This window comes from Passer montanus, unplaced genomic scaffold (genome assembly GCF_014805655.1).
Source record: "Passer montanus isolate IOZ18808 unplaced genomic scaffold, ASM1480565v1 scaffold10, whole genome shotgun sequence".
Classification (NCBI taxonomy): Eukaryota; Metazoa; Chordata; class Aves; order Passeriformes; family Passeridae; genus Passer; species Passer montanus.
The window spans coordinates 14711552-14730955 of record NW_024356505.1 but is presented as its reverse complement, the minus strand read 5'-3'; the positions used below and the strand labels follow the sequence as shown (position 1 = coordinate 14730955).

The window sequence follows — 19404 nt, the reverse complement described above, 5'->3', positions numbered from 1 at the left end:
TTCACAATTTAATTGACCAATACAATCTCATATAACTAGAGTATTTACAAATAATAGCTGAGATTTTTTTTTTGTTATTTAATCTCATGTAATAAAGAAAAATAATTTCTTTCAAGGCAAAGTTTTTAAAAAAATAACCAAAAATGCCACCAAAATAATGACAGAAGTTGCTTCCTTAAGCTAAGACAGTAAGGAAGCACAAATAATAAGGGAAAAATATTAAAAAACAGTCAAGAATTGTAATTTTGACTAGAAAGAGAGATACCTTTCAGAATTTCTTTAAATAATTGCTAAAATAAATCCTACTCAATAGTAAGCTTAATGAATGATTCTTCAGAGACAGAAGTAGTAATAATAATAATACTACCACATGCAAAAAAAAATTAAATCACTTTTTAAATACATATATATAGTCTGTGACCTACAGAACAAATACTATAAAGATTTCAAAAAAGACTTAATGGAAACTATGCATTCAAATGTTTTATGAGACAAAAAAAAGAGACAATCAGGATTTCAAAGGCCTGTAATATTACAAAATTCAAAATAAATGGTGGCAAAAAAGTTAGCAGACATCATAACAGATTCACTTACCAGTATCGGAGATGTATGCATGGAGCTGAACTGTCTCATCAGTAGGGACATTTGAAAGGTCATCTAAGGACTGCAGGGTGGGAGATAATGCAGGAGGAAAAATGTGAAAAAAAGAATAAGATCAAAAATACATCATATCTGAGATGTGTTTTGATTATCTATTTAATTTTCCAACTTTCAATTCACTATCTGAAAAGCTTAGTGCACGGTAACAATGCAGGCGTTTGTATTACTTGGTTTCCAAAGCCATTCTTTGCACAGTACAAGGCATTTCACTTCCCCCATCATTTTCACACATAGTTTTGTGACCACTCATGTGACTCAAACAGCTGGGGAGATACAGATGTGTAACAGGTCTTTTGGTCAGCTTTATATAAAAAAAAAACAAACCACAGCCAACATTTTTCTCAGGAATATTTTCTGTCATAAAAAAATGAACAGGTACATCTTCAGCTGGTTAATGCTCTATCTCCATATTTAATAATAACTGAGATCAAAAGAAGCCTGATGGGTCTTTTAGACAACTTTTGATTTTAGTTAAAATTAATACACCTGATCACTAAGATTTAACATAATAAAGCTCTTCAAGAGTTTTGAAAGACTTGCATATGCAACTGACAAAAACAGAGGATGGGCCACTATGCAACCTAATCTTAAATTACCAGATTAAATAAAAGAGTTGGATCCGAGTCTCTGAATTCTACTTAGGTGGCTCCCAGTTACTTTATGTATTTTACCCCATAATTCTAAAATTATCCAAAGAAACACATTCAGAATGAATATAGCTATTTGCTGTCTTTTATAATTTAACCAAGCCAGTTTAATAGCGACTTACAATGAAAAGTTGCCTACAGTAGAACTTATTGGTTAGCAGTGCCATGCCCATGTCAAACTAAAATCTCTACCTACATCAATTAAGTTTCTAAATCTCTGTCTCCTTAAACATAAAACAATATACAAGATTACAATCAAAAGATAGGCTGGACATAAACATGAATTATTTAAAGACTCTGCTCTTGCCCCTTCTTCATCTGAATCTTTATCAACTTCACAATATCCCAACATAATACTCCATTCTTTTTTCCTCTAGTTCTCTTCAAGGAATGGCTCTCATCTGCCTCAGTCACTTCAATCAGTCTGTGCCTAAATGTCTACTACTGAAGGTAACATTTCTGTTATAAAGTCTAGATACTGAATAAAACACAGCTTATAAGTGGCTGAATAACGTGTTGCAGTAGGGATTCTCCTGAATAATATGCCTGTAGACTTTTAATACCAAGGTCCCAGACTGAGAAAAGGTAGAAAAAGAAAAACCCTTCTGGAAAAATCTGTTTTGCCACAATGTGCTATAGTGCTAGAAGTTTATGTCTGTTGAACAGTATAACAGATGAATTTATGCAAAAATATTTTGACAGCAGTCATCATCTTTACCTCAAGAATCTATAAGTTACTGGATGCTGGAAAGTTATTCTGGTTAAGTGTCACCATAAGTGGTCTATTCCTTTAATCTTTATGCTTGCTTTCAGACATTGTTGGACACAACACTCTGACTTAGTCCATTCTTGTGCAAGTCCCTTGGACAGCCATGACCCTGTCAGCTGTGCTGCTCTACACTGCAGTGTTCTATTTAGGAGCAGAGTATCACCTGAGACTGGCTAACAGAAGGCATTTGTGGAAACTTGGATAAAGTGCTTGATATTCTGAAAGCTCTAGGATTTTATTATCAGTAAGATGGAAGTGATGTGATGTTTTAAGAGAAGACAAGTTACTGTCAACTGCTCAAATGTTTTGTTTGCTACAAAATACTGGCATTAAGGTACTGTTATATTTCTAAAGGCATAATTAGTTCTTGTTTTCCTGCTTCCCTTCACTGTCACTCAAGTTCAGATTTCTTTGTGATTACTGAGTGGGGCTCAAGCTGACATATGCTAATGACTGCCAAAAGTTCAACCCAGCCACTTCTGCTGCCCTTTAAGGTCTTGGAACACCTGGATAAATCCTTCTATTTACTCAATGCAAAGCTCCCATCATGGATCATTCAGAGGAAATCTGCAAGAGTCTATAAATATTTACAATAATTTTATACTCCCAACATGTAACCCATTGATTTAATATAGTAGATTAATGTATCAAATCAAAAGGCAAAAATTAATGTATTTTTGTAAAACAACTTTTCTTCAAAACAGTTTTGAACCTCTCTTCCAAATTCTTCCAGTGAAAGTATGAATTGCAGACAGTTTATTTTACAATAGAAACTTTAGGAAACACTCAACTACTGTGGCAAGGCAATACACAGCAACTATTAATACAAGTAAATTAAAAGGTTGAAACCTGAACAGATAACAGGCAGTCATTTAATATGAGCTAATATCTCTACTATTACATATATTCACAGGAACACAAGTTAATTAAAAACCTAAAAATATCACAACTCAATCTTATTTAATACATTGTCATTAGCTGCAAGTACAGAAATTCCCTGACCTTTGAAGTAACCTTTCCAAGGTCTATTTTTCTTATGTAACAGACTAACACAAGGGAGCTAAACTATGTGTACAGAAACTTACTCTTGACATGGAATTCAGCCAGCAAAAACTGATCTACCAGTATTCAAACACCTGTAAAAGCACTGAACACCCTGAACAATATGGACTACAGAAAAGTAAAAGTAGTTCTGCATAAAGAGAAATTTACTTATGTATTTCTCCTAGAACGTTCCTAACTCTTTATAATAAATGTAGCATTCTATAAATACTCTCATCACAAAAAAACCAAAAATCAAGTCTTTGAAAAGTCCCATGCAAATACCTATTATCAGCACTGCAACAGTGCTTGGTAAAGACTTTAGGACTTTCTAACTTAGCTTGGAAAGTCACTTGAAATGAAGCAGCAGAAAACCACTAGCCAGATAAGCCACCACAATGACAAATCCTCATTCATAAAACATAACTGTCGTATGTCACAACATTATTAGAAAGAGTACTTAAAAGACATTTGAAACATCTTTTCAAGAAATAGTTAAAAGGCTCTTGTGAAAAAATATGGCTAAATTAATTATTTTTTTTCTGTATCTACCAGGAGTTTGCATAAATTGTATCAGCTAAAACCTCCCCTTTTCTTTACATTTCAAAATGTCAACAACCGGAAAATAATAGGAACGAAAATCCCAGTTTAAATTAAAAATCCAAAACCTACAAAAACACAAACTCTATAAACAACAAACCACCACACTGAAACACTACTATAACATTAATGTTACGTGTATTCTTTTAGAAAACACTCATTCCTTTTGATGCAAGCATGACAGTGGAACTCCTAAGGAGCTACAGTAACTTACAAGAAAAAAACAGAAGGGCCTGGGCATCACATAACCCAGGAAACTGCATGCAGATTGTAAATCTCCACATAAAACCTTCATGATACTAAAAGGTTTCGAAACTCTCATATGCCCAATTGAATCTCATGTACTTTGTGGCACAGCCACACACTGTCTGCAGAAACATGGGAAGGATATATACCAAACTTCTTATGATTTTGACTTTTTAAATAAATGTATTTGCATTTTTGGTTTAGGTACACTCATTTAACAAAGAAAACGTTTTGACAGACTGACACAGGTCAAGAATCACTTAAAAAATTGAACTTGAAATTGGACAGATAAAAAAACCAAAGACTCATGGTTGGAATAAACTCCAGATACTTTAATGTTTCCAAATCAAGTCCTAATGAAAAAAATAATCAACTAACAAAAATGTAATTAAATACCTTGTTTTACAGTCTATTTGAATTTAATCCTTTGAGAATTCTTTTTCAAAGTACTTGTTTTCACCTATTATTACATAACTCCAAATTTATATCTATTTAACAAAAGCAAATGGGGTAATAAATTATGCTTTCCATAAATTAACTTTCTGTGAGAAACAATGCAAAATGTCATTAAACATGGGAAAATACAAAAAGGAGAAGTTTTATCTTACAGAGTAATTAGTAACTTGTGTGTTTCAATTTGACTCAAAAACTTTTTCAGAAATTCAACTGCAGCAAAGTGAAACCTCTAATGTACATTAAGTTAAAACTATTTTATCACACTTTCTCTACTGTTGAGGACAAAAAAAAGGCACTTACCAGATTTATGCTGCTAGTAGGAGACCCATTAAAAGATTCTGGGAGCAGTGAAGAAAAGGGAAGGAAAAACCAGATTAGAAGATTTTCCTCTGTTGTAGAGCCACACATAAATAAAAATGCATTCACAAAACATGGAGAATGAAGGAAAACTGTGGCACTGGACAAAATGCTGCATGCAACATCCAAGTGTTTCAAATTTCCAGAAAGGACACTTTAAGAAATGTAAGTTTATAAAGGTTCTAAATAAATACTTCGACTTTTTTTTAAGTTTATATCTCCACATGGTACTCTTTTGTTAAGGAGCTGGTTAAACAGTGAAAACAATTTCCACTGGATTTGTACGTCAGTTCACAAGAACAATGATTTTATTTGCTTTAAGAAGCCATATCTCCTATGCACTTTCAATTTCTGTTTCCAGAGAGGAGTATAATTATGTATTAAAAGAACCCAATACATTGAAGAGTTTTAAATATTTTCACAAAAAATATAGAATGGAAGAACTGCACATTATTTTAATGACAAACTAATTACCAAGAACTGACAAGTATTTATATAAGATTAATAAACTTAGTACAGTGAAATCCCTATGTGAGTTTACACACAAAAGCACAAGGAGGAATTTAAGTATGAGACACCACAGAAGTATTTAATTTCCTAAAAACAGTATGGATAATTTTTTTATTTTCATTTTAAAGCAGAGAAAAGAATAGTCCCAGGAAATACCCCTTACAGATACAAAGCTCACCTCCTTCACCATCATCTGATCCTCTGAAACTGGGATCCTTCAGCATATCCAGCTCAGCCAACATACGCACATACAAGACGTTCTGCTTGAACGAAGGGTAGAACCTCTCATCTCGCAGCATCAACTCATACACCTTATTGAAACAAAAATGCCAGCTTCATAAATACTTACTGCATTTTTTAATTAATCAGACTAATTTTCATAAATTCTACTTAAACAAGTACCTGTGCATACATGTCTCTGACTTACTCTTAATGGAAAGGTTATCAGAAAATACCTAACTAGTCAAACATGCACATCTAGGAAGGGAAGTGGCACAACAGAAATGCTTCTGTCCTCTGCTCTGAGCCCTTCTAAATGCAGTATAAACCTATTTGGTCTTTATCCATTTCATAAAAGGTTATTTCAGTCCCTCCTTATAGATAAACTATAAATGTAGACCTGCAAATACTTAGGGCAAGAGGTGAGAAGACAGACAGAAGGGGAGGGAAGACATCATATGCCACCTTTCTGAAAATTTCTAGTTTAGTCAATACAATATAGCCATACCTCAAAAAAGATTTCACCACACCGCCTCAAACAATTTACCTTCACAGCATATACACAAGTATCTATACATAGCAGGAATTAATTCATAATGTTTGGATACTCATGTAAACTCTAGAATATTTTAATTATTTTTTTTCCCATGGACCATTGCTCTATCTAGTAAGAACAGAAAAAAAACCAATCCATCCAGGTTTGAGGAAGTTCAATTCTTTTGTAACATGGGAAATTTAAGCTCTTCAGCAGAATTCACAAGCAAGGCCCAGATTTCACAAGGTGCTTTAATTAGTCTTAAATTAATACAATAGTGTGATTCTAAATTCTACAGCTTGTATCACTAATTTGTAGCATGAATGAGAACACTGAAGTAAGGATCAAAAATAACATTTCAGACTGGGTATGTAAATTATTGCTAGAATATCAATAATTCACTTTTCCTTTTTAAACACATATATTAGACTTGAATGATAAAGTCTACATAAGCAGGTAGTAAATACACTGTTTTTTTCTTCAGCACTTGCTACTTCTGAGTGCTTCACTGGTCAAGTTTGCAGAAATGGACGAGTCAAACTAATTTCTGGGAACAGCTATAGGATTTAAGATGGGGCCATTACATTCACCTTTGAAAAAGAGAAGTAAAACTGAACAAATACTGTATGTTTTAGTGTACTCATGACATTTTTCTTGAATTGGTTCATTAACAGAAATAAAAACATGATAATTCTAAACTGTGTTTCATAGTTAGGATTCATACAGGAAGGACACCTACTCCTTCTGTCTACTGCTCTGAAAACCATGAGCTAACAAATGGAAAAGCAAAAATTGACTATTTTAAAAGACTGTGATTTTCATAGAACAGAAAAATGGTTACACAGCTTTTAGGGTTTAGATATTTGACTTCTTTTCTAGCATCTATAGTTATATTTTATACTCCATAGCATTAACAGTTCTTATGAAATGAAGGACAAATAGAGTATACCTTTCTCTGAATGTCATCAAAGATCTCAGGTGTTGGATCCTCATGGTTCAATGTTTCTGCAAGTTTTGCTACTAAGTTGTCATCAATATTAACTCTTGGAGATGCCTGTCATAGAGATCTAAATCAACTTTTGCAGCATAAAAATAAGAAAATTCTACTTTATCAAATAAAATCCAATACAATGCTGCAACTCTCTAAGTAAACCAAATTTCTTTTTCACAAGTATCTCTGTAACTGTCTAGAACATACAATAGGAGTCAGGTCCCATCCACCCCCAAAATTAAGTACAGAGTTTGTGTTAAAACTTGGAAGTTTCACTAGGAATTGCCTCAGAAACAATTTATACATACATTTTGAAGCAGTACCTAAATCAGATTTGCTCAGACTTATGAACAGCTTTTATTTATTTATGAAAAAGATTAAGATGCAGAAATCAAGAACAAGCCAATAAAAAAGTAATAGGATGAAGTTCTGAAACATGTGAGGAAAGGCTAACAGTTTGTCAATTGCCCATTTCTGAGTGAGAGGTGATTTTTATGCACACACAAATTCAGAACAAAGATGCTTTGTCAATACAAATTGATGAGTGGTTTCTTCCTCAGAGGAATCCTTACTGCCTATTGAAAAGATACCCAATGGTGATATTTGAGTGATTTACACAGACAATTATAGAGAAGCACAGGAAGCTATTTCATTTGAAAATCCAATCTGAATCCAAGTTTGGACAAATACTCAGTTCCATTTTTTAAATAACACTTCTTAAGGGGGCAGGCAAGGGCGAAGGGCAGAATAAAAGGAAGGAAAAGGACAGCATACGTAGAGAGACTTTTTTATTCTGTCTTTACATTGGCTCTAGATTGTGTGTTCTAGAAAGCCAACTTCTGAGGAACACAGTGCATCTAACAAGGCAGTCAGAGCAGTGAGGGCAATATGAGTCTATAAATGAGGGGGAACACAAAAGAGGAAGACTTCCTTACTGCTTGACATGAGAAAGAGAAGATACACATACAATAGCTTAAGTGTCAACATGTAAGCAACTTGTACTACGTAACAACCATTTCATGTTAACTTAGCCATAACTATATCAAAGAAGTATCAGTACAAAGAATAAACAAACTGCAGAATCAGGTTATTCCTACCTTTTCTGATAAATATTGCTCATAAACTCCAAATGCAGCTGCTCTTAATAGACCCTTGGTCTGATTAGTCTGATGTTTTCCATCTTTCTGCCGGCTTTGAAGTACCTCCAGTTGTTGCTGTGCTGTAACCCTGTATCCTTCCACTGTCATCCAGAAAAACAGATGTGCTTGGCCACCAGTTTGCTGCATGTAATCTACAGAAAACAGACACCACATGATCATAATTACTGTTGTGCATCTTAGAAATGGAATAGGAATTCTCTATGATGTTGACTACACATGGAATACCAGGATCTGGTTATACATCTGGAATACTTGCCATATAGAGTAAACGAAAAAAATACATATACATACTGGTGATATGTATGTGTGTATATGTATACATATATACATATTGGTGATAATCACTAAAAAAATCTGAGAGCAAAGTCTAGGAACTAAGCACTGAATCTTCAAACGCACATGTAAAAAGTGAATCCTTCATTACCATGGGAATATGACAGGCTTGTAGAGCACGACACAAATGGAGATGAAGTTCAAACTGAATTTCTAAAAAATAGGTTCACAGGATCATGGGATTATTTATATTGGAAAAGATGTTCAAGACTGCCAATCTAACACTTTCCAGTCCACCACTAAAGCATGTTCCTAAGCACCACATCTACATGTCTTTTACATACCTCCAGAGATGGTGACTCAACCACTTCCCTGGGCAGCCTGTCAAGCCAGTGTTTCATCCTTTTGGTGAAGAAATATTTCCTAATACCTAACCTAAACCTCATCTGGCATATCTTGAGGCAATTTCCACTCACCCTTTTGCTAGCTGCCTCGGAGAAGAGAGCATCGCTCTCCTCACTACAGCTTCCTTTCAGGCAGTTGTAGGGATAAAGTCCTCCCTGAGCATACTTTTCTCCAGCCTAAGAAACCCCAGTTTCCTGGGACAGCCCACACAAGACTTATGCTCCAGATCCTTCCCCAGCTTCGTTGCCCTTCTATGGACATGCTGCAGCACCTCTTTGTCTTTCTTATAGTGAAGGTCAGGATTTGAGGTGTGACTTTACCAGTGCTGAGTACAGGGGAGCAATCACCACCCTAATCCTGCTGGCCATACTATTCCTAATCCAAACACGGATACCACTGGCCTTCTTGGTCACCTGGACTCACTTCTGGCTCATGTTCAGCTGCTGTCAATCAGCACTCCCAGGTGCTTTTCTGCCAGGCAGTTTTCCAGCCACTCTGCGCCCAGCCTGCAGCACTGCCTGGGGTTGACACAAGGGCAGGACTTGGCACTTCAATTTTCTGAATCTCATACAAAGATCTCAGACCATAAATTCAGCGTTCTTCCATCTAGAGAGCCCTCCTACCCTCCAGCAGATGAATACTCCTCCCCAACTTAAGTGTCATCTGCAAACTGACTGAGGGTGTTCATTTTATGCCCAAGACAGCCTCCAATTACACATCACCCTGTTTGCAAATGACAGGTTCAGACAGGTGACTTTCTAGATTGGCTGCCTCACCAACTGTGTCAGGAAGTACCTCCCACGCACTGCAGGAACTTCCTGGACTGCTCCCATCTCCTGCATTAAAAGGATTACAGTCACCAACAAAACTGATGGATATCCTTAGTCCTGACATTTAACAATTCCAAGTACACAGTCCTGTGAGTTAGCATATTCATTATAAACAAAACAGATCAGACAAATTAACACTTACCCATAAAAAACTGTAGTGCAACATTGTCTACCAGAATATGGTCCAGAGGGACTGTGCAAAGTTTTCCAAAGTTTGCTGCCAGTTTCACAGTATCTATTTCCTGTAAGACACAGTTCAGTGTGTTCATAGGCTTTTTTTAAAATTGACGTTTAAAACTTCTACTTACTACAAAGCATAGAGGTTAAAAAAAATTACAATACATATAATAAAGTAGCAGCTCAATGATTAGCTATTTTCATGAATCTAGACTTTCATAAATTAAACTCCAGATTAGAAGGTTATGTTTTCTTAATTATTTGCCTTCAAAACCAGCTGCAGCTGTTCTACTACATGGTAAGTTGTATTTTAATACTGCTGTTCATGTAATACTCTGCAGGTCAAATTAACCCCAAATACCTCATCAGCAGTGACAGTAGCAGAAAATTAATTAACAAGAATTAATGTCACCATTTGATGGGCCACAGGTCGCCACAACTTAAATTCATCTCTGTCACATTTTCTTCTGCCTATATGACACTTCTTGCTATTACAGCAATACCTTCAGGTACAGCTATAGAATGCTTAATTATTTTAATACTCAATACATGCAGAATATTACATTATCTTGGAACCACATCTAGGCCAAATTAAGAGACTCAAGAAACTAAGTAAAGCCAAACATACCAGCTCTATCAACCCTCAATTATAAAACAAGCAAAACGAACAACCAGTCAGTCATTTGCAACCTCAATCTTTTGAAATGAAAAAAATTTTAAAGCACTTACTTTTCCTGACTGCAACCTCTGAATTCTTGAATCACATACTTTAATAACATATAATAAACTGTTTATTTGATTTTTTATAGTGTTGATATCTGCAAGCAAAAACAAAGAGAATTAAGCAATGTAGATGACTAAATAAAGTCTTGAGGTTTTTTTAGAGTTTAAATACCTTGCTAATGGAAGTGAACAAGAAGAAATATTTTTCTTTTCCCTTTTTCACATTAATGGTTAACTGACTACCATTACTACCTTAAATATTACTGAAATTGAGAACCACCAGTCAGGCAGTTTTGATTTAACAGAAATACACTTAGCTAACCAAATTCTCTATACCTACAAAAAGGAATCAAACACATACCAACCAACAAAACATTTATGTAAATGAAAACTCAAGTTTTATCACTTCTCATGCAATTTTTTAAAAAATAAAATACTTTATACTATGCTGCATCAGAGCTTTTATTTTTTAATTGTTGCAATGTTCTACAGAGATCATGCTTCTAAATGCATTTCATATTTTGCAAAACAATGCAGCACTAACCATCTCCTGCTGTATCTAGAGATCGAAGATATTGCAATTCTTCACTTGCTTTATCTTTCACAGCTTCCAACTCGCCTATATTATCACTTAATTTAATAATATTCATAAAGGCCTCATAGTTACAGTTGGAATCACGAATCTGAAACACAAAGTTTTACACTGTAAGTAATGCAAAACAGCAAAATGCAACATCAAGATGTGATTCTTCTTCAAGTGAATTAGTTTGATACAGCACTGCGAAGTGACATTTTGAAAGTTCTTTGACACTTCTAAATTTTCCTTTTGGTACTGAAATTTTACATGGACTAAAACAGAAAAAGCATACATAGTCAAAAACTATTTCACACCATCACTTTCTGTTTTCAAGAAGTACAACACAGACACATCAACACAACAAAGTCCATCAACCTCCTTAATGAAGATCTCCAAAATCCAATCCACCATCTTCTGCTATTATCTCCTTAGCTAAGTAGGTAGAAAATGGTGAAACCACTTTCATGGTCACCTTTACCAAGATCCCCTGCAAGTATACATGGTCCCAGAGTATGGCTTCTTAAGATACAGAATTACAAAAAGAATTGAAACATTCTACCATGTAATCATAACCTACTGGTTATGGGGAAAAACAAATCTACATGACTCCTCTCTGGAACGCTAATTCAGATACCCTGACAAATACTATTAGCTATTTAAATACACACAATTTTACCAGTATTGGCAAAATATTCTACCATGTAATCATAACCTACTGAGGGAAAAACAAATCTACATGACTCCTCTCTGGAACGCTAATTCAGATACCCTGACAAATACTATTAGCTATTTAAATACACACAATTTTACCAGTATTGGCGTAGAATGAACCTGCTCTAGGGACTCAAAGGAATTTGTGCAAGTGAAAGGAGCCTGCTGTGCTGCCAAGATCACTGGAAACTGTGCTGTGAATGCAGCATGGAGATCAGGGAAAGGTTGGCAGCTTTACAACACGTGCACACAGGTGCTGAGAGTAAAGACAGTGTTAGAACTCAATCATCTGAACCTAAAAAAGCTACTTCACCCACATCTCTTATAAATGCTCACTTTGATATGGAAATGTAATACTCGGTCTGTACCGAAGAAGTGCATTGACATGAGATGCAAGAAGCAGAAAGAATGGAGACTGGACACCATTGATCAAAGTTAATGGGAAAATCTCCCTAAAAATCTGCTTTTAAAAGTAATAGTACAAGCAGTATTTGAACTTACAACATTTTGTAAATTTCACAATGAAGAGAGAAGTTTGAATTAACTTCTGATTTTTTATTGAAGCTTTGTATTTTATTGCACCAGAATTAGTACTGGACTGTGGTATGCCTGGAATTAAACTTCTCTTTTCCAGAAACGGATCTTTTCATTCAAGTGTGACTTTTATGTCAAAGGTTCCAAAAGGAGCCAGGATTTATTTCAGTCATCTCTACTTCTGACCTTAATTTCTGAAACAATCTCCATTTCATAAGACTTGTACTAAATTTTTTCCTTATCTTTTGCCCAGCACATTTGCTTCTTCATCTCAGAAAGCAATTTTGAAAATTAGTTATTTGGGACATCACTATCATAACAGAAAGCTTTATAAAAAGTTCAGAATCCTATCTCTGGATGCAGCCGGGGGCAGTGTTCAGTAAATAAAGAATGAGGCCAAGTTACAAATAAAGAACACACGTAGGAGGAAAGGGGAATCGTCAACTTAAAATTCTGCTCCAGATGAGCAATATTTTTTCTTACTAAAGCTAGGTTCCTTTAGAATGCGTACAAACTTTTACATTAAATGAAGGAGGCTGGAGTGAAGGAAACATTGTACATATACACTTGAAGCTATTCCATAATTCCATACATAAGAAGAACTTTGAAATGCAATGGTGTTTTCAGCGTAGAATTTGAATGTACACTATAAGACTAAATTATATCGATAAAAAGAGAGGACTTGGGGGGAAAAAAATTAAACTTGATTCATGAACTATACAGGATAATAACATATAAGAGTAAGTTTTAACTTGCTTTGCAAAGAATAAATATTGTAATTAAAGCACAAATATTTTATTTATGTTAGCTTTATTATATAATACTATTTTTAAAAGTTTGGGGCTTTTCTGGCAGGTGCATTAGAGAGTTATCAAAGTAAAAAAATTGTTTCTGCCCATTCCATTGAATTACTTAGGGTTAATACAAACAGTTCTAGAATAACTGCCCTGAAATTCTTTAGAAGAAATAAATGTTTCTTAGATTTCATTCTTGAGACCTCTTAAGCCTGAAAGGCCAAACTGTAAACAGTCAGCAGAAAACACCTCCACAGGTACTGCCATACTTCCCAAACAGCCAAGAAGAACAGTCAGAGGACTGAACTTTACATTTTGTGATACATTAGTCCTCAGTCAGGCAACTTCTGTTGAACAATCAAAATGAAGAATGCAGATATATAGACTCTATGTGTATGTGTGTACAAAACTAAAAATAGCAGCCCTAAATTCATTATGTCACCGGTATATCCAGTGGTACCGTTTATACCAGACACCTATGTTCTGAAAATACAAATGATTTTAAACATTTTACATCTTACCATCCATATGACATACTGATTAATATAATCAGGATCACTGAGCTGGTTTATTAATGGAAGAAGAATTCCTCGGGAGAGGATTTCCTAAAAAACAAAGGATTTTTATATCATCATTTTATACATTTATTCATAAAGCTAGTATAACTGCAACAATTTATACATCACTGTGTAGAGCTTAAAACACAGAAGTGTAATTACAGAAAACATTTAATAGGCACTACCACATTCTCCTCCAATTAACACTACAAATGTAATTTGCAATTACAAGAAATTACAAGAAAAGCCTCCTCAAGAATAAACAACCTCAAAATAAACAACATCCACTTTCTCATGCTTTTGTCATGATGGAGCTAAAAAATCTTTAAAAACATTTCAAACAAACTGTTCACTGTATTAAATACTTATCAAGACTCTACTGCTTTTAAATACACTAAAATTAAATTAGATCAATTTCAGAAAATAAGATGAGCAGTTTAAAAAATTTTTATGACATTAAACCAAAGAATTGGGATAGCTTTTAGAATCTGTACTTACCCTGACAAAGTATCGCATGATCTTGTTCTGGAAGTCTCCAGGAGGTAGCAATATATACAGTAAAACCTCACACAGATCCCTTAGGAATCCTAGAGAAGGAAAACAAAAACCCCTCAGCACAATTTTACAATATGTTACATCACATCTTACCTGATATAACCAAATGCCATAGATAAATCCTTAATTCAGAGTTCCAACATACAATCATGTATCTCTTACATTCCAAGCATTACAGCAATACCTTTCAGATGGAATATAAGCAGCACTGATAAAAAAGATCAGCCTCAAATCCCAGACAACGAAAGCCAAGATTAAAAAAAACCACAACAACCTAACTCAAATGCATTTTCCTCACTTAACATATTCAGGTTTTTTTCCTCTCTTTCAACACTTTCCCTAAAAATACAGTGCTTTTTGCAGGAAAACTACAAAATAGTGATAAGGAAGGCACCTCTACCAAAAAGCAGTAAGAATCTGCAAAACCATCCCCTCCCTCCCAGGAAAAAATATTTTAATCTTAAAATTTTTCCAATGAAAGAAGGAAGACTTACATAGGTAAGTCATGTTTACATACTTCATTTTAGTTTTCACATTAATATGTACAAATCAGAGGAAATATATGCGCATAGTAGATCACCACACTTTGAAAGTCATATGCTGAGATGTTAAAGCATTTTATATTGTGAACACAATTATTAGTATTTTAATTTAGCTTCCCATACTAAAAGATTTACTCAGAAGATAATATTGAGAGACCTTCTTCATCTTTGGGAGAAGTGCAGACTAGATCACGACAAACTTCTTTTTCCATTTCAACTTCAACCTCAAAGAATGTATCTACAAGTTCCTCAGCTTGATCTAAGCAAAAGAAAATTAAAAAAGCATGTTTTTGTCAAGACCAGAAACTTGAGAGAGAACTTGAATTATAAAATACAGCTAACTATACTTCACACACATAAAATACCAGCCTACTCAGACCCAAATAAAAAAATACTTCACATTACCTTTCATCTGATTGCCTTTCTCCGCTATCCTTTGCTGAGCTTTTCTGAAAACTCGAAGATGAGTGCCAAAGTCATCAACAAGTCGTGTAGTGAAATAAGGCTGCCAGTCTGTTTCCTTTGACCTATTAGTAAAGGACATCCATGGAAAGTAATCATTTTATTGTGAACACAAAGAATAATAATAAATTCCTACCTCCCATTCCTTCCTGCCAAGAACCACACTGATAGTAAACATGGAAAAGCAAAGAAATAAATCAGTCTCTTCATTGCCTATCCACTGTAAACCCAAATATTGTAAAATACCACTCTTGTACCACATTAATATTTATGTTTAATTTAGTTGAAAGTCAACATTTGAATCTAGAATAGTGTTCTTATTTGTGACACTGTCAAATATCTGTGAGAAGTCCCGATTTAAACAGTTCAAAACATAAAACTAAAACACTCTCCAGGTCTTTTTTCAGCCATACTTTCTACCATTTTGGAAGGCATCTAATCAAAATAATTTTCTTCTGAACTTGCAGAATATGTACCAGTGAGAAAACACACACTTCACCTGAAACTAAATACAATCTAATATTATCAACAACTGATTCCACAGCTTATATGAGGTTCTTAGCATACTCTTCTGACTACACACACAGGTTTAGACCAGAAAATAGTTACTGTTAGATTTACATAAAACTACTTCCTTAGAGGTGTGAAAAGGATAGAGGTATTTTTACGAATCTGTGCCTTACTATATAACCTAAAAATATGATTGTGCATTATCGGTTTAATGAACCTTGATGCTAGTAATAGTTCTTACACCACACTAAGTATTTTACTGTATGAACTCTCTCAAGATGACCACTTTGTTATAACAGGAATCCCTTTACAACACTTCCTTTGTTTGTGTTTGTTCCCTTACCTGCTCTTTCTTTTCTCAAGGAGAGAGAAAGAGATAAGGAACTCTGGAAGAAAACGGGAAGGCTACTGCAAAATCTAGATGTGTAAATTAGAAGCAGAGCTGTCCCAAAGGGTCATTGATCAAACAATCCAGATCCCCCATCCGCACAAGACAGAACTGCACAAAACCTCTGGATGGCAGCCTTACCCCAGGCTCCCAAAGCAGCAGCTCTCAGGGAATACTAAATTCCCACTGTACTCATTCTCTCCAGAAGCTGACAGGTTCTGTGGAACTACAGGTAATGGTACTAACCTAAACTGCTTCAGCTATATCCAACTACATGCATTATAAATACACTACATCATTTTTTCTGCAAAACGGCTGCAGGCCTGTGAAACTGATTTGCTTTCTACAGCAGAACACAACTGCACAGGAAATGTGCCTATTTTTGAAGAGCTATTGTACTGTAGGAAAGAAAAATAAACTTGGAAGAATTTGACCTACTTTGACACAAACTCAGTGCTCAACACTGTCCAATGAAGTGGACAGTACCAAACAGACAAAAACACTGAAACTGGGTAGCCAGGTCCATTTCATGCATAAGTTTGGTTGCTATAACTGTTTATTTGGCATCATTTTCACTATTTCAATACTGTTTCCTAGAATTTTCATTATTTTACTATATCATATATTATTATACCTATAATTGTATTATAACTAATTTTTCCTAATATTAAACCCAGCCTTCCATCTTTGACCCTTACTGTCAGAAAAGAACACTAACCTACATTTTTAAGTCAACAGAGGAAGAGGATAACACCTTAAAATTGCTAAGAAGTTACTTATATTTAGGTAACCCACAACCTCTTCTGCGTTTTCACCATTTCAATACTGTTTCCTAGGATTTTTCATTATTTTACTATATCATATATTATTATACCTATAATTATATTATAATGAATTTTTCCTAGTATGAAACCCAGCCTTCCATCTTTGACCCTTACTGTCAGAAAAGCACACTAACCTACATTTTCAAGTCAACAGAGGAAGGGGATAACACCTTAAAATTGCTAAGAAGTTACTTATATTTAGGTAACCCACAACCTCTTCTGCAGAGAAAGCAAGCAACAATAAGCATAGTGGGATGAATACCTGAAATAAAAACTTAATAAAGTATATGGATATACAGGCACATAGTAACTGGGCTGAGAAATCAGCCATACTAAAGAAATTAATTTCCCAGACAAATTGCTAATCATGTAGCAGGAAACCTGTTTAAAAAAAAAAGGCTTGCCTATGTGACATTCTATTTCACTCCCTGGACTACTATTCTTTCTAAGAAAACACCCATTGTTCTTACATATGGAAGAGCCATACCACTTCTAAAAATCATCTGAGGTGATACATATGTTGAATTCAGACTTTGGGACTGTATTCAGACTTACCTTAGGAGTTGCCCTACTCTTACATGAAGAATACAAAGAAGCAATGATTCACAAACTTAATGTTTGAGTTGTAAAAAAGAAAAAAATAGCAGTTCAGTGATTTTAGACAATGTAAATTTTGAAAGGGCCATTTTGCAAAAGATTATGACTTCAAACACTGTCATCTCCATTATTTCCCTAGGGGATCAGCAAAAGATCATATTTCTTATATTATAATCTTAAATTTTTATATTCTTTCTGTAAAATGAACTGAACTAGGATAGCAGATAAACTTAACCACTTACCTACTACCACACAACCCACAGTATATTGATGTAAATAAAACCAAATCTTACCTGGCAGAAAACTGAACAAGTGCGTACTGAAGAGCCTGTCTAATTTCCAGAAGAAAGGATTCATCATCACTTAGTGTGTAATACCAATACTGCACGTAGTCTCTCAGGGAAAACTGGATTACCTGAAATTGGAAAGAAAATTTAAAAAAAAAAGAACTAATGAAAAAGAACAAAAAAAGATACAACAGTTTTTTGTGCCTGGTAACACAACAGCAGTTTTTCTAAAGGGTTACCAGAGTGAATGATACTCCTTTGCCATTATGAAACTGGGAGTGAAACAACAGAATTCACACACTGAAACTTCTTTTCAGACTGGTTTGCACACATTGTTTTTATCACTACTACATTGAGAAAATAAAATATACTGAAAACATACTCAAATATTGCCCAATATCCTGGCCCATCTCCCATGGTTTTCTCATTTATCACTCTCACATATGGTAAAATTTTGAAATTCTATTTTCACTCAACAACTCCTGCATTACATAGTCAATACTTGCAAAATAATAAAAGTAAATAATAAATAGTCCTGGTTAGAACTTACCTGTTGTAAAGGCTCATCAATTATGTTTGCACCTGTCAATCTTCTGTCAATCTTAATAGGTCTGGCTTCACGTTTCATTTCTTCTACGCACTTGAAAGAGATTGGGAAATGTAACTGCAGGGTTTAGCTCTAATTAAAAACAGCTCTACCACTTATGATATGTATGTATACACCCAGTAATGACTATATATATTTTCTATATTATTATAATTTATAGAGAAGATACAATCATAGAACTATTTGGCTTGGCAGGTCTAGTTCAACCCCCTGCAATGATCAGGGATATCCTGAGCTACATCAGGTTGCTCAGGGCCCTGTTCAACCTGACCTGGAATGTTTCCAGGGATGAGGCATCCACCTCTGGGCACCAATATTTTCTGTATTTTTCTCTATATAGTACATAATTATGAGGAACCCCTGAAAACCTACTTTTTGCTTAATATAAATCAGCAAGTGTTTGTTAAATTACTAAATCAGAAGGAAATAAAACTCAAATAGAAAAGGAGAGAAGGGAGAGACACAACAACAGCACAAGGTAGTTTTTGTGCAAGACTCCAGTTCCCCTCTTGTTTGTGTACTTGACTGTGCAATCTCAGGCAGAGAGTTTTCAGTTGGGTTCTTGGTTTCTTTATCCACCTCAGTTTATTCTATATGCCAGAAGAGAAATTACTTTTTTGTACCATTGCTACTCAACAGATGAGCCTTTTTGAAAGTAATTGATGAGGAGGGAAACAAATTACTTTATAGAAGGATTTGCATCTCAAAGCAGTTAACTCCAAGAATTACCTCATCAGAGCTGACTTTTGGCAAGTGACATACTGAAAAAGAACTCCCTCTATCAGTGCTTCTCTCAAGTGGACTAATGCAGTGTCTTTCTACAAAATTTCATTGAAAGTGGCAACAAACTCCTCTATTTT

At 34.7% G+C, this 19404-nt stretch overlaps 1 protein-coding gene across 4 annotated transcripts in view; it reads right to left on the bottom strand.

The window, feature by feature from the left end:
- SNX13 (sorting nexin 13) overlaps window positions 1-19404 on the bottom strand; it is a 65535-nt gene that overhangs the window by 16233 nt on the left and 29898 nt on the right. For 3 of the 4 annotated variants that reach the window (XR_005627307.1, XM_039707792.1, XM_039707803.1), the window contains exons 4-17: window positions 18488-18577; window positions 17944-18065; window positions 15275-15396; window positions 15027-15128; window positions 14271-14359; window positions 13737-13820; window positions 11144-11282; window positions 10606-10694; window positions 9842-9941; window positions 8129-8322; window positions 6990-7094; window positions 5465-5597; window positions 4720-4757; window positions 595-664 (exon numbers count right to left, since the gene is read on the bottom strand). Coding sequence is in view for 3 of the 4 variants with exons in the window: in XM_039707792.1 (XP_039563726.1) it covers window positions 595-664; window positions 4720-4757; window positions 5465-5597; window positions 6990-7094; window positions 8129-8322; window positions 9842-9941; window positions 10606-10694; window positions 11144-11282; window positions 13737-13820; window positions 14271-14359; window positions 15027-15128; window positions 15275-15396; window positions 17944-18065; window positions 18488-18577 (1477 nt within the window). In the remaining variant the exon portion in view is untranslated. The remainder of the gene's footprint in view (window positions 1-594; window positions 665-4719; window positions 4758-5464; window positions 5598-6989; window positions 7095-8128; window positions 8323-9841; window positions 9942-10605; window positions 10695-11143; window positions 11283-13736; window positions 13821-14270; window positions 14360-15026; window positions 15129-15274; window positions 15397-17943; window positions 18066-18487; window positions 18578-19404) is intronic. The other variant, XM_039707812.1, reaches the window with a different exon arrangement.